This window comes from Uloborus diversus, unplaced genomic scaffold (assembly GCF_026930045.1).
Source record: "Uloborus diversus isolate 005 unplaced genomic scaffold, Udiv.v.3.1 scaffold_15, whole genome shotgun sequence".
Taxonomy (NCBI): Eukaryota; Metazoa; Arthropoda; class Arachnida; order Araneae; family Uloboridae; genus Uloborus; species Uloborus diversus.
This window is the reverse complement of record NW_026558209.1, coordinates 1,839,419-1,864,221: the sequence shown is the minus strand read 5'-3', so window position 1 is coordinate 1,864,221 and position 24,803 is coordinate 1,839,419. Positions and strand designations below refer to the sequence as shown.

At 33.3% G+C, this 24,803-nt stretch overlaps 1 protein-coding gene across 1 annotated transcript in view; it reads right to left on the bottom strand.

Annotated features, from left to right (window-relative positions):
* Positions 1–24,803, bottom strand: part of LOC129233036 (F-box only protein 11-like) — a 108,762-nt gene that overhangs the window by 10,416 nt on the left and 73,543 nt on the right. The window contains exons 3-6 of the mRNA XM_054867118.1: positions 12,370–12,492; positions 8,801–8,886; positions 3,545–3,765; positions 888–1,106 (exon numbers count right to left, since the gene is read on the bottom strand). Of these exons, the coding sequence (XP_054723093.1) occupies positions 888–1,106; positions 3,545–3,765; positions 8,801–8,886; positions 12,370–12,492 (649 nt within the window). The remainder of the gene's footprint in view (positions 1–887; positions 1,107–3,544; positions 3,766–8,800; positions 8,887–12,369; positions 12,493–24,803) is intronic.

Sequence of the window (24,803 nt, the reverse complement as noted above, 5' to 3'; positions counted from 1 at the left end):
GGAAATCGGGAGCTGGAAGCGGGAATCTATCGTCAAAACTTGTAAAGTTGGCAAGTATGACAAGGTAATAAATTTGACATTATTTCCCCGACATTGGTAGACTAGAAAAGAGCGCCATCTATTGAGAAGAAAGTGAAACTTTTTGATGATTGACTGAAAAAACTGCAAAAACGGGAAATTGGGAGCTGGAAGCGGGAGTCTATCGTCAAAACTTGTAAAGTTGGCAAGTACGATAGGGTAATAAATTTGACATTATTTCCCCGACATTGGTAGACTAGTAAAGAGCGCCATCTATTGAGAAGAACATGAAACTTTTTGATGATTGATTGAAAAAAACTGCAAAAATAGTGAAAAATGGAAGATTGGGCGATGGAAGCAAAAAATGGGAGCCTCACATCAAAACTATAGAGTTGGGAAGTACGACAAGGTAATAAATTTGACATTATTTCCCTGATAATGGTAGACTAGAAAAGGGCGCCATCTATTGAGAGGAGAGTGAAACTAATTGATGATTGACTGAAAAGAACTACAAAAATGGTGAAAAACAGAAAATCAGGAAATCAGAAGATGGAAGCGTGAGTCTACCGTCAAAACTTGCAGAGTTGGCAAGTATGACAAGGTAATAAATTTGACATTATTTCCCCGACATTGGTAGACTAGAAAAGAGCGCCATCTATTGAGAAGAAAGTGAAACTTTTTGATGATTGACTAAAAAAACTGCAAAAATGGGAGAAAATCGTAAAAACAGGGAAATCGGAAGACGGAAGTGGGAGTCTCACGTTAAAAACAGTAGAGTCGGCAAGTATGTTTAAAGAAAACTTTTTCAAGGAGAATTACAAAAAAAAAACTTTTCCTGACCGACGACAGATCAGAGAGAGGGAGCGTACCTTTGAGTATGGGGTTGACCCCCGAGGCGAGGCAGAGCCCCCCGAAGCGGTTGTTGAAGATCTGGTTGTACTCCAGGGTGGCGCTGGCGTTGTTGGTGATCTCCACCCCCGCCGCCAGCCCGTCGAAGATGCGGTTGCGCCGCAGCACCGGGTGGCTCTGGGTGCTGATCAGGACCCCGGCCTGGGCGTTGCGGAAGATGTCGTTCTCCTCCAGGACACCTGCAGGACATGGACAGTTTGCCAGGGTTCGAAAACGTCACATTTTCGAAAAAGTTGAAAATACAGTCAAACCTGTCTATCTCGAATTTCACGGGAAGGAAAAACAATTTGAGATAATGAGGTTTCGAGATACGGAGGTTTTCAGAAACTTATTGAAATTTGGAATCTGATGATGAAAACTTGAATTTTATACCAGATGCGAAAGATTAAAATTCTTCCGTATTAGTTTTGTTAGGCATTTATTCTACTGTTTTATACTAACTACCAAACGGCACGACCTTCAGGGTCACGGATTTGGACAAAATCCTAGATATAGGTCGATTCCCACCAGGCCGAACTAGGGCCGAAAAACCAAATAGTGAAACAGGTTTTAATTTGAATGACCTTTAACCACAAACTTAAAAAAGTCACCCCATATGTCAAATCAGACAAGCCCAGCCCTCTTGTCACTGTCCCATTCTGTGCCCTCTGCTCTGCTTCCAAGAAATGACTGTCCTTTCGTTAGTCTGGAAAAAGGGCGTATTTCTCCCTTTTTACACTGCCTTCTCTGCCCTTGAGGACAATGCTACTGTTTCTGTGTTTAAGAAATTTTTTTGTTGTTTTGAAGATTGCTGGGCTTCAAATTCAAAAATGTCAGCATTGCTGGAATTCGAGGCATAGAGGTATTCAGGAATTTTTTCGAGATAAACATGGAAAATACATTGAATTTTGGCTGAAAATGCAGGAAAATTAAAAAATTTCGAGATAGACAGGTTTTCGAGATAAACAGGTTCGACTGTATCCGATATTTTGATAGATATCCTATCCGATATTTTGATAGATATCCCATATTTAAGATCAGCACAAAAAAGCGGGGTTTGTTGATTTAAATCAGCTTGATTTAAATTGTAATTAAATCAAGATTTAAATCAAGTGATTTTTTTTAAAAAAATTGATTTAAATCAATTGATTTGAACTAAGTGGTTTTTTTAAAACGAAATCATTAATTAAAATCAGTTGATTTTACTTTTATAAAATAATTTCGCATTTTTAGAATGTATTGCTTTAAATTTAACTACACTGCATTATACTATCTTTACTTCAAGAGGCAAAACTACATAGGTCCCTCTTTCTGTGTCTCCAAACAACTCCTTACTCCAAAATTACAGTTTAGAACAAAATAAAAATTTGGAGTTTTTCTTACACACCATGACTCATATAGTTCAGAAAAGTAATTGTTCAACATATTATTTTACATTAAAAACATACATGATAATGGAAACCTTATCTTTTAGCAAAGCATAGAACAAAATGGCATCTTATCTAAGCATTGTAATGTATTTATAAATCTTAAAATATTATTGAATAGTTGAGAACTTAATTTCAAAAGTTAAATGTATTCATCTACTGTATGAAATTTGTTATGTTTATACAGTAAACTCCAGATTATCCGTGGAATAGGGTGGCATGGTAACTGGGAATAATCCGAATAATAGTTAAAAAATGATACTACTGAATACAATATCTAAAAAATATGGATAACACTCACACATATATTTACATTTTTGCTAAAAACATTGCTACATTCCATCTACTATCATTGAATGCAAGTAATATACATATGTAAAAGCTAAAAATGAACAATAAATCAATAACAATCAATACAATAACAATCATAAGTTTAAAAAGCATTTCAATACCGGTTAAAAAAAAAATCACAGATAATCGGGAGTTTACTGCAAATGTAAAGTAATTAATATCCACAAATTTTTGAACTTAAAAAAAATCTGATTTAAATAAAGAAAAACCCTTTAAAATTTAAAAAATCCGACTTTTTTGATTTAATTTTTTTAAAATCTGATTTAAACCAAAAAAATCCGATTTTTTTAAATTTAAAAAATAAGACGAATTAAATTAAAAAAAATTGACTTTTTTGATTAAAAAAATAATTTTAAAAAATCCGAGTCAAATAAAAAAATCTAAATTAAATACCCCCCCCCCCCCGACTTTTTTGATTAAAAAAATATATATATAAAAATCAGAATTTTCTGATTTTTTTTTAATAAAAAAAATCTGATTTAAATACAAAAATCCAATTTTTTTTAAATTCAAAATTTAAAAAAAAAATAATCAGACTTTTTTGATTAAAATTTTTTTTTTTTAAATCCGATTCAAATTAAAACAATCCGAATTAAATAAAAAAAATGTTTTAAATTTATAAAAAAATCCAAATTTTTTTTATTTAAAAAAATTAAAAAATCCAAATTTTTGATTTAAAAAAATAATTTAAAAAATCCGATTTAAGTGAATAAAATCCGATTTAAATGAAAAAATTTGACTTTTCTGATTTTTTTTAAAAATCATATAAAAAATCCGACTTTTTCGATTAAATAAAAAAATCTGTATTAAATCAAAAAGCTCCGACTTTTCCGATTCGAAAAAGAAAAGAAGTGTCTCACCTTTCCCTCCGTTGAATATGCAGACCCCTCCGTCCCTCCCGTCGTAGATCTTGTTCCTGCGCAGGGTGGGGTTGGAGTCTGTCTTGATCCACACCCCGGCCATGGCGTTGTCGAAGATCTCGTTCTGCTCCAGGATGCCCAGCCCCCCGTTGTACACCAGGACGCCCCCGTTCTGGCCACCCCAGATCTTGTTGCGGCAGATGATGGGGTTGCTGCCCGTCCTGGGGGGAGACAAACGATACTTCAGCCAGGGCCCAATACAGGCTGATTTTGCGACCGTTTTTCGGTACCCTCACAAAAATCAAGTAATAAAATCAGTGGCTTCACAAAAACATCGAAAATTCTCATTTTAAAATATAGAATTTGTTTCTCTGTTTAAAACAGAATTGACTCATAAAATAAAATCCTAAGCAGGCTTATATGTACAATCGCTTAAATAGCAACATTTTTGTAGCATTTTAACTCATTTTTAGCATTCACCAAAGTGTATGTATGCAATAGTATCACAATCTTTAAACATCTGTTTTGGGGAACCGTTTTTCTCATCATTTCCTGTATTATACACAGTACATAGCCCATTCAACTGAAATTACCATGGTATTTTTAGTACTTCTTAGGTTTTTAGCTCCCCCTCCCCTCCCTAAAAAACGAAATCTGTTAAAAATAATACTAGATGACATTTACACTTTTCAAACTAAAATTTCACTTGTTCCACTACTCCTTTTACAAAAATTAGGATGCATCTAAAATTTCACTAAAATAATGCTGATAAAAAAAAAAACTTTCACAAAAAGAGAATGATGCAATACTCTCACAAAAATGTCATACGAGACACATTTTCAATATTAATTATGAATGTGCATGAGAAAAATCAGGTTCAGATGCATCGTGTCATATCGAAACCGTGTTATACGGGACTTCGAAATAATGTGAATCGAGTTGTATCGAAGCCAAGTTTCGTAAAAACAAAGTACGCACTTATTATAATCAGGGGCCAATCCAGGATATTTTTCTCGCTACCTATTTTTGTGAAAGTATTGCATCATTCTATTTTTGTGGAAGTTTTTTTTATCAGCATCGTTTTTGGGAAATTTTAGACGCATCCTGAATTTTGTAAAAGAAGTAGCGGAACAAGTGAAATTTTAGTTCGAAAAGTGTAAATGTCAGCTAGTATTATTTTTAACAGGTTTCGTATTTTTTTTGGGGGGGGGGGGGAGCTAAAAAACCTAAGAATTACCAAAAATACCGTCGTAATTTCAGCTGAATGGTCTATGTACTGTGTACAATATAGGAAATTATGAGGAAAACAGTTAATCAAAACAGATGTTGAAAGATTGCGATACTATTGCATAAATACACTTTGGTGTGAAACAGCTAAAAATGAGCTAAAATACTACAAAAAGGTTGCTATTTAAGCGATTGTTCATATAAACCTGCTTAGAATTTTATGTTATGAGTATATTTTGTTTTCAACAGAGAAACAAATTTTATGTTTTAAAATGCGAACTTTTGTGAAATTTTCGACGTTTTCGTGAAGCCACTGATTTTATTACTCGATTTTTGTGAAAGTGCAGATTTCAAAACAAGATTTTTGTGAAGGTACTGAAAAACGGTCACAAAATCAGCCTGTATTGGGCCCTGATAATTAATGTTGTTAATGTGTAAATTAATGTTGTAATGTTGTTAATGCTGTTAATGTTTAATTTTTAAAACAAGATATTAAAAATTAAACATTAACAGAATGTATTAAACAAAAATTCCATCTTTTTTAAACATAATATTCGAGTTACATCAAAACCATGAAGTATTAAATTCAAGTTTCGTACCGCGTAATATCGAAACCGTGTTGTACAAGTACCGTGCTGTACGAGGGACGCCTGTATTTTTGATGGTACAAAAACATTTTTCACATACTGTTATGCCATTTTCACATAAAATGTGTATTCATGCATAAATATTGAAAACAAAAAACTAATTTCAAGTCTCTAGATTATATTAACGATATAAGAAATAAATCAATGGTATTTAGCAGTGACTTACCACCCCTAAGGCAGAACAACATACAATATACAAGACAGCCCGTTCAGAATTGGTACTCAGTTTCAGAAATAAAATGAAGGAGTTTTGGAGGAGTAACATGAGATTTTGAAGGAGTACTAATGGAGTGTCATTAAATGATGTCACCCTTTTTTTCAATATATTTGACCATCTGCACCCTTATTGCAAAGTGTCACACTTCACCCCAAACTGCTCCCCTTGTCACGTCATATTTTTTACAAACATATTGTTACAATAACTGTGTGATGTCACTTTTTGTCACCCTCTCTCTTCCCCTTGTCACAATGTCATGAGCCCGTCTCCTCCTCAAAACATGACATCACTTGTGGATGACCCTTTTTACAACATCATAACTGCAGTTAACTAAATAATTGTTTTTTTTTTCAAACGCAGTCACTCAATATAATACGTCTACTTATGTATTTTTAAATATTTAAATAATAATAAGACAATCTGACTTTTGCTGCTGAGAGTGTGGTGGAGGGAACAACAATAATCATTTAACTTGAAAAGATAGCCAAGCACCATTTTAGCATGTTTTATTTTACTCTTATGAAACGTCTTAGTCTTCTAATAAAATTCTCACCTTCAACTTTTATGAATAAACGACGATCCATTTGTAAATCGAAAAAAATAAATGCACGAAATGACTACATTAAGATCGCCTTTGTGACAAAGTTAGTTGTCGATCGAAGTATTTTAAGTTTCTGTCATAGAGGAAGATTATGTAGTCTTGAACTCTAAAAAAGAAGGAGTTTTGAAGGAGTTCAAACCAAAATGAAGGAGTTTGAAGGGCCCTTTCCTAATGAAGGATTGATTAATTTCCTAAATGAAGGAGCATTGGAGGAGTTTTGAAGGAGAGTACGAACCCTGCCGTTGAAGACTTACCTGCAATTGGATGCCATTGATGATCGCCTCGAAGAAAACACCCTCAAATCTCTTAAAGGAGTACTCCAATGAGAATAATGATGTCAAAAACATGTGAATACTATTGTCATGAGGGACTTTGATGAGCTGAATGATCAGGACCAGTTCGTCAGGATTAGCAGGTAAAGGTGCTATAAAGTTTCCTTGACATATCCCCGCAGGAAAAAACCACGTGGTGTGAGGTCCAGTGACCATAGAGGAGGGAGTAATCATAAAGTGCTAAATGGAGTGCCGTTCAATGGCCATTTTGACCGACCAGGGGCCAATCCAGGTTTTTTTTCTCGTTACCTATTTTTGTGAAAGTATTGCATCATTCTATTTTTGTGAAAGTTTTTTTTTATCAGCATCGTTTTTGTGAAATTTTAGACGCATCCTTTTTTGTGTAAAAGAAGTAGTGGAACAAGTGAAATTTTAGTTCGAAAAGTGTAAATGTCATCTAGTATTATTTTTAAAATGTTTCGTTTTTTTGGGGGGGGGGGGATGAAAAACCTAAGAAGTACGAAAAATACCATCGTCATTTCAGCTTAATGGTCTATGTACTGTGTACAATATAGGAAATGATGAGAAAAACGGTTCCTCAAAACAGATGTTAAAAGATTGAGATAATATTACTTAATAAACTTTGGCGAGAAACAGCTAAAAATTAGTTTAAAATACGACAAAAAGGTTGCTATTTAAGTGATTGTTCATATAAACTTGCTTAGAATTTTATTTTATGAGTAATTTTTGTTTTAAACAGAGAAACAAATTTTATATTTTAAAATGCGAATTTTTGTGAAATGTTCGATGTTTTTGTGAAGCCACTGATTTTATTACTTGATTTTTGTGAAAGTACCGATTTCAAAACAAGATTTTTGCGAAGGTACCGAAAAACGGTAGCAAAATCAGCCTGTATTGGGCCCTGCCGACCGAGTGATAAATAGAATGTGGGCACATCAAGTGAAAGCCGATCGATACTGTAAAACTTGCTATTTCTTTCGAGAGTCGTAGGCTCGATATTCTCCAATCCGTAGCCCACTATTCTTTTTGAATCACCCAGTAGATTACAAATGTTCTATGATTCATGAATATTTTCAGGGATTTAAATGACTTTCAGAATCGAGTTTAACAAGATAATAAAAATAAAATTTTGACATTTTACTTTTATACCTATTTTGCACATCCTTAAATACATTTCCTTAGTATTTTTACTCAAAACTTAAACTCAATAATTTATTTATTTCAACTGAATATACTTTTAAATTTTTGAAACTAAATTAATTATTCAAAAACTGAGGCTCCTTTACAAGACATACACTTCTTTTTACAAAGAAAAGTTGAAATATTTGCAGGATGCACAAAGATTGAAATCTCAAACACAGAACGAAAGTGTTGGCAATGCACATGTTCTCGGTAGGTATGTTTCCAAAATAAGTTTGCAGTTCACTAAAATGTGCTAGAAATTGTGGAAACTTATTCAACCTACAAGAATTTAATGAATTTTTCAAAGTTCATAAACAGGGTTGCCACTCAATTTTGGAAAAAAAAAATTCCCTGTGTTTTCCCTCTATGAAAATAAAACATTACAAACGAGCGAGCACTGATTATTTGGAAAAGAACATTAATATCTTGATCATTTCACCACAGGGTAAAAAAACAAAACACAAATTTCTAAATAAATAAGAATTCATAATAACTGAAATAATGGCATGGTGGTTGAATATATTCAACTTTTTATTCAAAAAAAAAAAAAAAAACCTTCTCTTAGCCATGGACCTAAAAGTGTATAAGTGACCCAGAACAACGATTATTGACGACTCATTTCATACACTCTAAATTATCATGAAATTCAAGATTCTATTTTTATGATAAATATTTTAATATTTACTTTGAAAAAAAATTTTTCAAGCAAAATTACCATTTTTTATTATACTTTATTTCTGAACTTTATTCATATTCTCATTATAATTATTACTATTCATTTAATTTTTGGTAGTTTATATAGTTGGGAATTGATTTTTGTAACTATAATGTAAGAAGGAAAAAAAAAATTCCCTGTATTTTCCAGGTTTTTGAGGAAATTTTCGAAATTCCCTGGATTTTCCCTGTTTTTTTTTGTTGATTTTTGAATTCCCTGGATTTTCCCTGTTTCTTCAGGTTTCCCTGTGGCGTGGCAACCCTGATAAAAAATGTTAAAAGGAATTTAAAAAAAAAAAAAAATGCAAATACCACTAATTCAGTGAAATAGTAGAGAAGTCACACATGTGTATTCCGAAAGCAACGAGCTCTCACCTGATTTGAACCCCCGAGTACAGATGATTGAAGATATCGTTGTCTTCCAGCCTTCCATGGCCATTGTCGTAGAAGTACACTCCCACCTGGAGCAAAAAAAAAAAAAAAAAAACACACAATTCAGTCAACTTCAAACCATTATGCAAGACTAGCAAAAATACCCGGCACTGCCTGGGTCAGTAATAATTGTGAGAAGCGATCGCTACTTTTTTTCGTTTTCTGTTTTAACTGAAAGAACTCGAAACACACCGCTTTGACGTCATTAAAAAAAAATCGAGCTTCTTCCTTACCCATAAAAGTAAAACGGCAATAAGTATAAAGAACGAAAGAGTATTCATTTAGAAACGAAAGCGCAAAGTGAAGCATATAAAAATTTGAAGAATTTCCAAAATATATCTAAGAAAAACAAAGATCACTAAAAAAAACTGTGCGCTTTATTTACTTAAATAGTACACACACACACAAACAAAAAAAGAAAAAATGCTCTCTACTATGTTTACCTAAGTGTGCAAAAAGTGAGTTTCCAAACGTTTTAAACGACTTTAGACTCGTGTTTGCTCCGGAGAAGCCTTGATTCAAAATTTACATTATGATTACTTTTAATGTTGCTGTTGTTAGGCAACGAATTTTCGAAACAATGGGTTTAATCTTTAATCATTTGATGTGGAAATTACATGACATTCGCAGTTTTCGATCACGCCGTTTTTAAAATAAGATTCCTAGCAATAAATTATAGCCTAAGTTGTTCCCTGATTATGTAGCTATCAATGGTGAAAAAATGGTTAAAATCCCTCCAGTAGTTTTGAAGTTTACCCCGGACAGAAGTAGCCCTTTATGTATAAAGATTACATGGAAAAATGGAGGAGTATATGCTGTGCTACCCTGTAGCAGAATATTCCTCATTGATCTGCGACAAAACTTTTTGTCACCTAAAATTTATCTGCGGCGAAAACGGTCGCTTTAATCCATATTACACATGTCATACCTGTGTGTGTATATAGGTATATATACATATATATAGTCGAACCTCCATATATCGAACTTCTACATATCAAAATTTTCTATATATCGAAATCCCAGATAGTTCTATGTTCATTACACAGAAAAAATTGTTTCTATATATCGAAGAAATCTCTATATATCGAAATTTTTTTCGAGATATTCGAAGATTTTTTTTTTTCATTTTAGAGAAAATTATGTGCGCTAAAGCTTGCTACGAAACTCAACAGGAATCTGTGACAAAACTTTTTGTCACCTAAAATTTGTCTGCGGCAAATACGGTCGCTTTAATCCATATTACACATGCCATACCTGTGTGTGTGTATATATATATATATATATATATATATACACAGTTGAACCTCCATATATCGAACTTCTACATATTGAAAAAATCTCTATATATCGAAAATTGTTCAAGACATTTGAAGATTTTTTTTCCATTTTAGACTTTTTCTCACGAAAAATAGAGTTTAGGGGAGAAAATTATGTTCGCTAAAGGTTGCTAAGAAACTCATAAGGAATCTGGGGTTGAGGGGTGTATAGATAGGTCGTCATTTCGTTCTGGAGTTCTTAAATTCCCTCAAGTTTATTTCAAATCTTAGTTGTAACAAGAAACATTGTAAAGTCGGTTTCAAGTCGTCCCTTTTGTCAATTGATTATCATTCCTAGTATTTTTAGATTCAGTAAAAATCCTTCAAATTAAGTAGATTTTTTTTTTTTACTTTTCTCTTGATTACATCGTCAAAACAAAAATCCCCTCATGTTGCAGATAAAGTTGAATTATCGAAGAATGAAGGCGCAAAAATTTGTCATTTCTGTTTTTTTTTTAATTATTAACTTTCATTTAATTTCGATGCTCGTATAAATTAGAAATTGGGTTTCATAGATTAATACATTGGGTTCATTCATTAGCTTTAATTTTAATGTTTTAGGAGATTTTTAGTATAAAATAAGATCGTTTCTATACATCGAATTTTTTCCCGGCAATTTGCTACTTCGATATATGGAGGTCCGACTGTATATATATATATATATATATATATATATATATATATATATAATGGTTGGTTTAATTGGATTTTTGGGACAAGAGCCGTAATATGCTATACTACAGCAAACTACATACTATATATATATACACACATATAATAATGAATAACATATAAAAATGAATACACATTAAAAGTATTTAAATAGAGGGAAGTCAAGCTAAAATGTATTAATTTGTTTTTGTTATATACATGTACAGATAAACTAATTATCTGCACCTTTAGCACTATTATCTAGCCTGTTAACAAGTATTTGATCTAATAAAAAAAAATTTTTGAATAAATATTTAAAAACAGTAATTTTAAAACAGTAATATTTAAAAACAGTAGCGTTGGCGAGTACGTTGCTATCTATTTTAATTTTTTTCATCAGTGTAGTTGGATTCGGTTCCTCTGGGAGTCATGCACATCGGGAAAATGCTCACCTGCTTCCCGCTGTAATAAATACAGCTGTAGCAAAGGAAAAACTAAATAATAAGGAGTGAATTTGCTTAAAGTTTCGTATATTATCCAGTCTCCACCAGTAAAGTAGCTACAAAAATTTGTTTACTAAAATCGGAAAAAAAAAAAGCAAATCAATTTATAATGAAAATAACAATATAAAATAAATAGGTATAGGGTAGAACATGTTAAAATAACTTAAAACATTAAAAATAATCGAAATATTTCCGAGATGCAAAAGGATTGAAATCGGCTGCCATTGATTTTCGGCAAAGCACGTGCTTTGTTTTAACGTGCAGTATGGAAAGCTTCTAAAAAATTAATTTTTACCAAATGAGTTATTAATAGGAAAAAATTCTTATTCCCTGACATTGGTAGACTAGAAAAGGGCGCCATCTAATGAGAAGAAAGTGAAACTTTTTGATGATTGACGGCAAAAATGGGAGAAAATGGTAAAAAACGGGAAAATCGGGAGATGGAAGCAAAAAACGGGAGTCTCCCGTTAAAAACAGTAGAGTTGGCAAGTACGTTGCTATCTATTTTAATTTTTTTCATCAATGTAGTTAGGTTTGGTTCCTCTCAGAGCCATGGGTATCGAAAAAACTTACTAATATCCCCCCCACCCCCCAAAAAAAAATATTTTATGAAAATAAAATATAAAATAACTAGATATAGGGCAGCACATGTAAAAACAAATTCAAACTTTCAAAATAAATGAAATATATTCAAGATGCAAAGGGATCGAAATCTGCCGCCATTTTCGGCAAAGCACGCGTTTCGTCGAACATGCGATGTGGAAAGCTTCCAAAAAATTAACTTTTACTAACGGAGTCATTAATTGGAAAAATTCTTTTTCAATGACGTTGGTAGACTAGAAAGGGGCGCCATCTATTGAGAAGAAAGTGAAACTTTTTGATGATTGACTGCAAAAACGGAAGCAAATGGTAAAAAACGGGAAATTGGGAAATGGAAGCAAAAAATGGGAGTTTCTTGTTAAAAACAGTAGAGTTGGCAAGTACGTTGCTATCTATTTAAATTTTTTTGTGTAGTTGGAGTTTTTATCGGGAAAATGCTCACCTGCTTCCCGCTGTGTATCCGATTCCTCCTGAGCACTGGAATGCTTCCGGTGGTTATCCAGACACCTGCCAGGGTGTTGGCATACACCTCGTTCTCCTCTATCAGGCCCTGGCCCTTCTCGTGCTGAAAATCGAAAATACTATTATTCGGATGACGGGAATTGCCGAGCAATATGGTTACGAAATGCGGGAGACCTAGTTACGGGGCTCCCACTCCAAAACAGAAATCAAAACAAAGCACTTTAAAGCACCACATTACTTCTCCACTCCACTATAGCATCACAATTACATACCTGCCAACCTCCGAGAAAAAAAATCCGGAAGATTTTTTTATTTTTATCCACAAGATTTTAACGCAAAATAAAATCAAACAGGACCCCTATCCTCTTTACATTTAACAATATATTAGTTATGAATTTCATATCAATTGAACTTACTTTCGTTTAGTAAATATTACTTTTATTGCTTTCTTTAAAAGTTTGGAAATGACATTTGGTACTCATTTAAAAAAAAAAAGAACAAAGCAAAAACAGCTCGAACTGAGAGAACGAGAAGATAATCGGCGCCGAAATTGTGCCCCTAGTTGCCCGCCGCCACGCTTGCTTTGATTGGATCCCGATGAAGTCATGCGCTGTATCACTCCGTGACGTCATAATCTTGCCTCGCTTCTTCTCGTGCCATTCTCCCACGGCAACCTTTCCTGGGCTACTTGGCCTAAAACGCGGTGCCGCATTCCACAAAAGAATCGTTAGCGCCAAAATTGGCGAGATACAATTTTTTTCCAACAAAACGTGAAAAATCCGGAAGATTTCGCTCATAACCGGAAAAAACGGAAAAGGACATAAAAATCCGTAAAACTTCCGGGAAATCCGGAAGGCTTGGCAGGTATGCAATTAAGGTTCATGGCAAATACAGTGAAACCTGTGTAAGTTGACCACTCGCGGTGCAGAACTTCGGCGGTCAACTTAGACAGGTGGTCAACCTTATAAAGGGTGGTAAATGATTTTTTTTTTTTTTTTTGTCATTTCTTGCACCATGTATTCATTTTTTGAGTAATTCACCCTTACTCTTTCTGTTCAACTCACTTTCATTGTTTAACATCATTGAAAGTAAAACAATTATTAAAAATCCAAATAATTTTTTTTACTTTTTCTTCGTTTTTAACTATAATAGACACTGCAGTTTTAGAAATTCCATATATGCCAACTAATTTTCTCTGGCTTTCTCCATTTTAAATCAATTTTAATATTTCATACTTTTTTATTAATCTCAAGTTCAACTAACTTTCTTTTTGTCTTTTTGAAGCCTTTTTATGTAAAACTTATAGCACAAAGCGCAACAAGCTCGACTCTCCCACTTCATAAAGGCACAATTAAAATCTCTTAATCCCTTGCACCAGAAACATGTAACTTTACTCATTAGCAGGCCCAGATCTGCGTATCCGCAGTGCGATGTCCTTAAAAGGGGCTAACGACCCTAGAAATTGAAGAGAGAAAAAAAAAAGCACTAAGACTTATTTACTTTACAAATAGACACTGCTGGCCACTAGGAAGGGCTTCTACATATTTTGTAGCAGGGGGGGCCCAAAATGTATAGATCCGAGCCTGCTCTTTGTAGCACAATTCCTGTGTTGGCATAACATATTGCAACTGAAAGAAAAGACTTTGAACTTTTCTACTGACACCCATTTTCATTGAACAGAGTACAACAAGCTATCTCAAATTGAACAACAAATGAAAAAACAAGTTTGGAGAATATAGAGCTGCATAAGCTTCATGCTGCAGTTTAGTTAGTAAAATGCTAGTCCGTCATCAAAGCATTAAAAACATTCTTCGAAAGCTATCAAAAAGAAATTAATAATTATAATAATAAATAAATAAATAGATAATAAAATAAAATAATTTGCTGAAAAAAGTTTAAGAAAATAAACCAAGTGGTCAACTTACAAAGGGTTTTTTTACAATACTCCAGACCAAATTTGGCGTACATTAGTGGTCAAGATGTCATTGGTGGTGGTCATTGGTGGTCAAGTGGTCATTGGTGGTCAAGTTACAGAGGTTTTCTTTCATTATATGAGATAGGACTAATTATGTTCCTGACAAAAGCGGTCAACATAGACAGGTGGTCAACTTACAAGGGTGGGCAACTTTACAGGTGTTTACTGTAGTAAAAATTTCATATCAGGGTCTGCGCTGAGCACCACCCCAAATTTGATAAAAACGTAAATTAGGCAGAACTCTCGGATTTGGCGATATGGAAATTTGCTAAACATTCCACAAAAAAAAAAAAAAAAAAAACTACCCTCAAAATTATGTCATAAAAATGTTAAAATTTCCGTTAGAGAAAAAAAAACTCCCGCCAAACGAGCGTATACCGTTCCTATAAGAACGTAACTATGTATTATCAATTATTTGGTCATCAGCACGAACAGAGTGTAATTAATAGAGATGAAAAATTCATGGAAATTTTAAAACAGCAGCAAAAAAAAAAAAAAGTTTTTTCTATTTTTTTTCTGGAAAAATTGCAAAAGTTGAATTTTTATATTAAAATATATTTAACAACTATACTTTCTTGGAAAAAAAAATTACAAAATGTTAAATATTTAAAGATTCATAGGTGAAACTTATAGCATTAAAAACTTAACCAGTAGCTTTCATTGCTCCAGAAATTATTTAAATTAGTCAAATCACCAATCAACTATTGAGTTTGAGTACGATGTGATTTTTGAAAAGTGTTAATCACATGTCTTGACAATTTTTCTTTTTTTTTTTTTTTTTTTTTTTTGTAAATTGTGAGATTTTACAGAAAGTTTGCCACTTCTACGCAAACTAAATAATGATACGTTAAAAATTTTATTTAAATATTTTCACTAATTGATATATTATTGATACTCTTATTCTTCTCTTTATACATTTGGGTCACACACACACCAAATCAACGAGCCTCTGAAGTTGACCCATCATCGAGTTCAACAAAGTTTACGGGTTTGAGCCTACCCCCCAGAAGACTGAAGAAAATAGTTTTTTTTTTAGATATTTTAACAGTTAGTTTTTTGAGTGAGACCTCCCAAAGTACTGGGAAAATGACAAAAAGTAACATTTCGGTACATACAAAAATCCTTTTCCCTTAGTTGTTATGGGAGCTGGAATGTTATACTAGGTGTCATTTTTTATATTTTTGAATAGGCTTTCACATGATATGTCACTTGGCAAGGTTATGTCATATTAATATTTCAATTTCATGAAAATTGTTTTTTGACCTTGAATTTTTTAAAATTGTATAAATATATATATATATATATATACTAGCTGACCCAGCCACGCGTTGCTGTGGCTGATAATGGAAAATCAATTTTTACTCATTATTTTTATACGATCAAATCAATATTTTTAACAATGCTGGAAAATGTTCAGTCGATTTTTAAATCACAGGGAATTGAGAATGGTCGTGTTTGGCCGAAGTAGGACTACTAAATTACTAACTAACTAATTATTACTAAAGTACTAACTAAATTTTTCTACTGTAAAAGCATTACTTTCTATACTTACGTTTATTAAATTCAGTAAGTATCAGTGTTAAAACGATTCAGAATTGTTCCTGGAAAATAATGGGCAGCTGATGTGACAAATTTCTACCAGTAAGATACCTTACAAAAATCAGAAACGTTTTCCGATAAAATTCAGTAACATTTCTGAAATTCTCCTTGAAGCCTCCTGAAAAATTCAGAAATCTTCCCGCTAGTAGCCAGTCGTGTTTCCCGAACATTAGATAAAACTTAAGTAGGTATAATAGGTTGGCACTTTTCTGATTTAATTAGAAAATTCCATAAGAAGTATTGCAAACATGGCCTTAAGAGTAAACTTAGGTAGGTATCATATAATAGTTTAGCACCTTCATGATTTATTAAGAAAACTCCATAAGCAGCTTCGAACACATTGCCAAAGCAAACCTAGAATTGCAAATATGTATCACGAATTTTACGCGCTTGCAAAGCAAGTAGTTCATACTCATTCGCTCTCTATGGGAGCTGATTAGCATGGACAAATACACATTCCGTATTCGAACGAAAGCCGATACACTTTATTAATACGTTCAGTCAATCTTTGAACTGGTAGCTAAAAATATTTTTCACAACAGTGAGAAACTGCATTCGCGCAATGTGTAGCAATTCAGAGAACGTTTTGACGATGTTACTTGATTTTTCCGATAAGTTGATAAAAACCACTGAAATCCTGAAACGTTACACGGAAATACTCAGAAACGTTTCGGAAATTTTTTGCTGTGTACTTACTTCGTCCAATGGTGCAAAATAACTTGAAAGTGGTAGGTAAAGTATCATAATGTTGAAATTAAGCATTAACCAATATACAGTTTTTTGTATGCACATTTTATTCATCTCAGCTTTAACTATAGTTTTTAAATCAATGACTTCTCACAAAATATACTACATAAATTGATAAGCTATTATAAAGTGGAATTTTATGAGTAAGTTAGATAACATTGATTTCAAACTATTGTTTCGATTATTTTAAATTATTAATATTGAAAATTATCTTTGTACTAATTTGTTCACGTTACTTATGGTTAATCTGTCTTTTGCTAACACGAACAGATTTGATGGTTTTTCCACACCTGAAGAGGTTACATGTAATTGCCCATAGGAGAAACACCTACTTTCCTTGTCCAAATCGACATTATTGTTTGGCCTTGAGATCTAGTAATGGTTATCGCGAAGGCAAAGCGAAGCGGAATATGAAGCCTTCTAAGTTGTATTGGAGATTCTGACGATATTAATGGAATGCATGATAGCAGGATGATTCCTCCTTCAAACTTTCCCGTCAAAATTGCTGCTTCAAGAGCATTTCCGGTGACCCTTTTGATAACTATACTTGATATATTTGTGAAAACCTGGGTGGGTTTAAATTATGGAGAAGATTAATTGGTGAATAAATTTTCAACTTGAGATTGTGTAGTGTCATTCCTGGTATATACAGAGAATTTAAAATTTAGTTGGAAACTTCAATGATTTGTTCTAATCAGCAATTGTATCGATTTAATTTAAAGTTTTTCAAATTACCGGGGCAACAACTGTTGCATTTAAAAGTTTATTGCTTCTGCATCAACGTTTTTTGTTGCCAAAATAACGCGATTCCAGAGGCAATCACAATAAAACAAATTAAATTTATTCGGGAATACACTCTTAATTAGTTAATTTTTTGTCTCAATTGCAGTCCAGAAATTGTCGGGTTAATTGATGTACTGTGTATTTTGATACATTTCAGTTTCACCGTTTGCAATACCCAGCAATTGCTTAGAAAATACTTGTGCGAATACATCATTTTGCGTTTGTACTCGCATGTTCGTGGTCAATCGCATCATCTCGACATTACGCTATCAAAACGATTGTTTTAAACATCCGTTGATTTCATCGGAATAACTGGTATTGTCTGCCGGAAGTCCCTAGACAGTATTCAGACAATACCACCTAAAAGTTGATCGTTGCCTTTCAAATCTTGCATAATCCTATGATGTGCTTCGAATGAATGCTTTTACTTATGAACCATATTACACTTATCCCAAATTATAATACAATCTCTTTTGCAACACTACAGCAATTCCGCGTTTTTTCTTTAATGTTACACATTGCGTTTGGTTTGTTATGAATATCTAACAGGCAACTTTTAAGCTGAATGTGCTGTTCGTCTACCATCTAAAAAAGGTAGCAGCAACTGCAATTTTCTGTTGCGAACGTATTTTTGCAAGAATTAATGATATTAAAAATCTCTTGGGGGGGAAGAAAGAAAATAAATGTTTTCCGCTTTAATTTGGTAACCTTCCAGAACTTATCCTGGAATATTTTCGAAGAAATCAGTAGTCTTCTTGGTTAAAGTCAGTTATGATTCTGGCACATTTAGATAAGCCAAACGTAGGTTTAATGTAAAAGTCTGGAACCTTCTTGGTTGTCCAGGACAGTTCCCAAAGCATTAATGCAATCATTGCCAACGCGCAGGCAGACTCTCCAGCAAGTAGCTCGAATGTAACTCCTCTGCAACTCTTGCAAAGCTTCGTGATCCAGATATCTTTTCGCATTTATTGGGGGTTGAGTCAATCTGGACGAACCGTAATCGCTCCGAAACCAATACACCTATTAAATACGTTTAGTTAATCTTGATACCGGTGGAGAAAAATATTTTTCACAACGGTGTGAAATCTGCAATTTGTAACAATTTAAGGAAACGTTTTAAAAAATATAGTTGATTTTCTCAAGAAGTGAATAATAACCTGTAATATCCCGAAACGTTATATGGAAGTTCTAAGCAACATTTCCGAGTTTTTTTATTATGGTGTTTTTAGCAGTAAGTCATACGATGTTAGTTTTATCGATTAATTAACTTGCACCGCCATCTATTAAGAATTTTTAGAACTAAACAATTAATTCACACTATTATTGCATAATTAATATGAAATTCGCAATAAAAAAATTGTAAAAACTATCCTATCTTTTAAGTTGGACCAAATTAAACATAGGTATGAAATTTGAGAAAAATCGGTTGGGTAGTTTCGGAGTTTACCCCGAACAAACATCGTGACACGAGATTTTTATATATATAGATATATATATATATATATATATATATATATATATATATATATATATATATATATATATATATATATATATATATATATATATATATATATATATATATATATATATATATATATATATATATATATATATATATATATATATATTATATATATATATATATATATATATATATATATATATATAAGTGTGTTCAAGTTTTGTGATGTTATTACTCCTTACTACCTTCTATTTTACTTAAATTACTTTTCGAACAGCATTTCCACAGTAAAACACATTTTGCGAATATTTAATGTGACAAAATATCACTTAAAGACTTTTCCATCACCTGAATTGTAATTAAACTTTCCCTTTTCTCACAGCACTGCGAAGATTGCTTTATGCATTTGTACGGTTCACGGCAGGAGCATAATAAGAAAACTCAGCTTTTTCCGTAGTCTGAGGCTCCCTTAACCGTTTCTGTCAATTTCCTTGAGGAAGTACTTTCTCTTTAGTTTGAATTCCGGTACTTAAAGTACCTCGTGCTCCACTTTTATTAAGACTGTTCTGCAGAGGAACAATCAATGAACTAGGATAAGTGAAAGAACACTTAAGCGGAATTTTATTTTGAATAAATCATAGTCTTACTTAAAAAATGCAAAAAAGTTTTGGCAAATAGCTGTAAAAACACTTGATCCTTGCACAATTATATTCTAGCAATCTAGAGAATTTTTATGGTTTTGCGTCAGTTTTTTTTTTTTTTTTTTTTTTTTTGCGGGTGGATTGAAATGAAAAAATAAATAAAATGTCCCGACTCAGTGAATGAAACACTCGACCAGTATACAAACACGTCAATTTCTGTTCGTTTTCTATCTCGAAATATGAAGAAATTGCTACTGCCAATTCCCCTAATGAAAATGATTTCAACTTTTTTTTTTTTGAAAAACCAATCAAGGTGTTCATTCACCGGTCGTTCTTCCCTATCTTTCTTAAAATTTAAACTATTTTTGGGAGGAGGGGGGGGAGCACTGGAAAAGTTACAGGCGCATGAAGAATCAACCTCTAACAAGGGACGTGCAGTCTCACAAACCGCTCAAAAGTTCACCCCACTATCTCTATTTCATTTTTAGTCCGACTGAATGGTTTTTCCCAACAGCTTTTTGAACACCCCCTTTCTTATCAGTATGTTTTGGCAAGTGCATCCTCGCCTTCTCTTCACTCTTAATTTTCGGTGGTAGTAGACTTATATTATATATCTATATATATAAAAATCTCGTGTCACGATTTTTGTTCGGGGTAAACTCCGAAACTACCCAACCGATTTTTCTCAAATTTCATACCTATGTTTCATTTGGTCCAACTTAAAAAATAGGATAGTTTTTATAATTTTTTTATTGCGAATTTCATATTAATTATGCAATAATAGTGTGAATTAATTGTTTAGTTCTAAAAATTCGTAATAGATGGCGGTGCAAGTTAATTAATTGATAAAACTAACATCGTATGACTTACTGCTAAAAACACCATAATAAAAAAACTCGGAAATGTTGCTTAGAACTTCCATATAACGTTTCGGGATATTACAGGTTATTATTCACTTCTTGAGAAAATCAACTATATTTTTTAAAACGTTTCCTTAAATTGTTACAAATTGCAGATTTCACACCGTTGTGAAAAATATTTTTCTCCACCAGTATCAAGATTAACTAAACGTATTTAATAGGTGTATTGGTTTCGGAGCGATTACGGTTCGTCCAGATTGACTCAACCCCCAATAAATGCGAAAAGATATCTGGATCACGAAGCTTTGCAAGAGTTGCAGAGGAGTTACATTCGAGCTACTTGCTGGAGAGTCTGCCTGCGCGTTGGCAATGATTGCATTAATGCTTTGGGAACTGTCCTGGACAACCAAGAAGGTTCCAGACTTTTACATTAAACCTACGTTTGGCTTATCTAAATGTGCCAGAATCATAACTGACTTTAACCAAGAAGACTACTGATTTCTTCGAAAATATTCCAGGATAAGTTCTGGAAGGTTACCAAATTAAAGCGGAAAACATTTATTTTCTTTCTCCCCCCCCCAAGAGATTTTTAATATCATTAATTCTTGCAAAAATACGTTCGCAACAGAAAATTGCAGTTGCTGCTACCTTTTTTAGATGGTAGACGAACAGCACATTCAGCTTAAAAGTTGCCTACTAGATATTCATAACAAACCAAACGCAATGTGTAACATTAAAGAAAAAACGCGGAATTGCTGTAGTGTTGCAAAAGAGATTGTATTATAATTTGGGATAAGTGTAATATGGTTCATAAGTAAAAGCATTCATTCGAAGCACATCATAGGATTATGCAAGATTTGAAAGGCAACGATCAACTTTTAGGTGGTATTGTCTGAATACTGTCTAGGGACTTCCGGCAGACAATACCAGTTATTCCGATGAAATCAACGGATGTTTAAAACAATCGTTTTGATAGCGTAATGTCGAGATGATGCGATTGACCACGAACATGCGAGTACAAACGCAAAATGATGTATTCGCATAAGTATTTTCTAAGCATTTGCTGGGTATTGCAAACGGTGAAACTGAAATGTATCAAAATACACAGTACATCAATTAACCCGACAATTTCTGGACTGCAATTGAGACAAAAAATTAACTAATTAAGAGTGTATTCCCGAATAAATTTAATTTGTTTTATTGTGATTGCCTCTGGAATCGCGTTATTTTGGCAACAAAAAACGTTGATGCAGAAGCAATAAACTTTTAAATGCAACAGTTGTTGCCCGGTAATTTGAAAAACTTTAATTAAATCGATACAATTGCTGATTAGAACAAATCATTGAAGTTTCCAACTAAATTTTAAATTCTCTGTATATACCAGGAATGACACTACACAATCTCAAGTTGAAAATTTATTCACCAATTAATCTTCTCCATAATTTAAACCCACCCAGGTTTTCACAAATAATCAAGTATAGTTATCAAAAGGGTCACCGGAAATGCTCTTGAAGCAGCAATTTTGACGGGAAAGTTTGAAGGAGGAATCATCCTGCTGTCATGCATTCCATTAATATCATCAGAATCTCCAATACAACTTAGAAGGCTTCATATTCCGCTTCGCTTTGCCTTCGCGATAACCATTACTAGATCTCAAGGCCAAACAATAATGTCGATTTGGACAAGGAAAGTAGGTGTTTCTCCCTTGGGTAATTACATGTAACCTCTTCAGGTGTGGAAAAACCATCAAATCTGTTCGTGTTAGCAAAAGACACATTAACCATAAGTAACGTGAACAAATTAGTACAAAGATAATTTTCAATATTAATAATTTAAAATAATCGAAACAATAGTTTGAAATCAATGTTATCTAACTTATTCATAAAATTCCACTTTATAATAGCTTATCAATGTATGTAGTATATTTTGTGAGAAGTCATTGATTAAAAACTATAGTTAAATCTGAGATGAATAAAATGTGCATACAAAAACTGTATATTGGTTAATGCTTAATTTCAACATTATGATACTTTACCTACCACTTTCAAGTTATTTTGCACCATTGGACGAAGTAAGTACACAGCAAAAAATTTCCGAAACGTTTCTGAGTATTTCCGTGTAACGTTTCAGGATTTCAGTGGTTTTTATCAACTTATCGGAAAAATCAAGTAACATCGTCAAAACGTTCTCTGAATTGCTACACATTGCGCGAATGCAGTTTCTCACAGTAGTGAAAAATATTTTTAGCTACCAGTTCAAAGATTGACTGAACGTATTAATAAAGTGTATCGGCTTCCGTTCGAATACTGAATGCGTATTTGTCCATGCTAATCAGCTCCCATAGAGAGCGAATGAGTATGAACTACTTGCTTTGCAAGCGCGTAAAATTCGTGATACATATTTGCAATTCTAGGTTTGCTTTGGCAATGTGTTCGAAGCTGCTTATGGAGTTTTCTTAATAAATCATGAAGGTGCGAAACTATTATATTGTGGGGCCGATTTTGACCTTCTGCCCCACATGCCGGGAAAGGGATATCTATCCCCTGAACCTTCATTCCGCTACAAATAGCCTCCCTCGCATTTTTAAACGTCTTTTAGGTTAAGAAGAGTTGACCTTTTTGTCGCGGCGCGGCGGTACATTTTTCCCGTGCAGGAAATAAGTTCAGACCCCCGAGCAGTTGCATCTCATAACATAGAGAGTTAGAAATAAACACATTTTGGCGGGAAAGTTTCCCTCCGCTTGTTTTGAGTAAGCGACACTTGGAATTTTCTGTGACACCCGCAGTGGGTCAAAAGGGGGTTAGCTTCTTTCGGACAATTTCAAACATTTTCCCCCCTTTCCGAGTCATAGCTGTAGGATATAACTTCTGAAGTTCTGACATTTTCGAGCCCATAAAATAGAAGACTTGGGAATAACAAAATTCCATTCTGACACTTTGCGACACTCCGTACCCCATAAAGCATAGGGTTTTCCTGGAAGCTGGATCTCCAGATGTTGAACTATGATCCCCAGAGAATGTGCCCCGATCAGGGAACTTTATCCCCCAGTATAAAACAAGGAGTTAAGATTTTTCGAGGAGAAGAGATAGTTTTGGGAGAGAGAGGATAGAGTTTGGAGGATAGAAGAGCTTTTCCGAGCTCTGGGTGTTTCTCCGAGACGTCTTGTCCGGAGTCATGATAGAAACGAGTGCCTTTGGATTACTTCATTGATAGGGGACTGAAATCTTGGTACGTACAATACTAGCTCCCACTTCGCACAACTTAATTTAAACCAGTAGATTAAAGTTTAATTCCTTTGGAGAGCAGAATCATGATGTACTTAATTATTGAAATCTTTAATGTTTTGAATATAAATATTTAACTCCTAACTAAATATCTAAGCTTAGTTTAGAACTGTATATGTACTATTTTATTTAATAAACTTTCAAGGTGCAAAAATGAATCCAACTATTTTTCCTACAGTCCAAAAGTCCACCAAATCATAACACAACGCATTGTACGAACTCCAATATGGGGTATCGGCCCAGCAGTAAATGGTGCCGTGACAATTCCGAACGGTTATTGACGACGCGAAATTTATGTTAGTGAACGGCAACAGTAAATGATGTGCAAATTTGAATGTTTATTGATTACGCGATTTTTAATTTAGTCAAAGGCAACATTAAATGATACCGTGACTTTTTCTATTTTGCTAGAGAAATTACTTTGTTTGCATTCATTATAGTTGGATTCATCTTATCACTTTATACTTGTAATATTATATCACTTTTAAATAAGACTCAATTATTTTCTCGGATTTTAAATGGTGTCTATTTCTTTACGTAGTCATGTCTAAAAACAATTTAAGGCTCTTGAAATTTTTTTTGTTTGAATTTATACTTGCTGATTTTTTTGTGAAATGAAATTATTATTTATCGCTTTAATTTTTCTCTATTATGACGGATCGATATTGAAAATGTATTTTATTTTTGTTCTTTTGAGAAAATTTATTGCGTTATTATTTGTTTATTGAAATATTTTGCCAAAGAAAAAAAATTGTAATCATGCAAAATACAAACTCCGAAAATCCTCCCGCTGGTGCTAATTCCCTCCCCATTATTTCAAAACTAGCCACCTTTCAGTCCCTTATCCCACAATTCGATAACTCTTCTGCTGTCACATCCCGATATTTTGTACAATTAGTTGATAGTCTTACCACCGCATCCAATTGTTCCGATGAAGAGAAATTGTTTGTTATAAAATCACGAATCCGAGGTGACGCATTAAACCACTTGATAAACTGCCCGGATCTATCTTCTGAGCTTAATTATGATAATTTCAAAACTAAATTCTTAGATTTTTTTG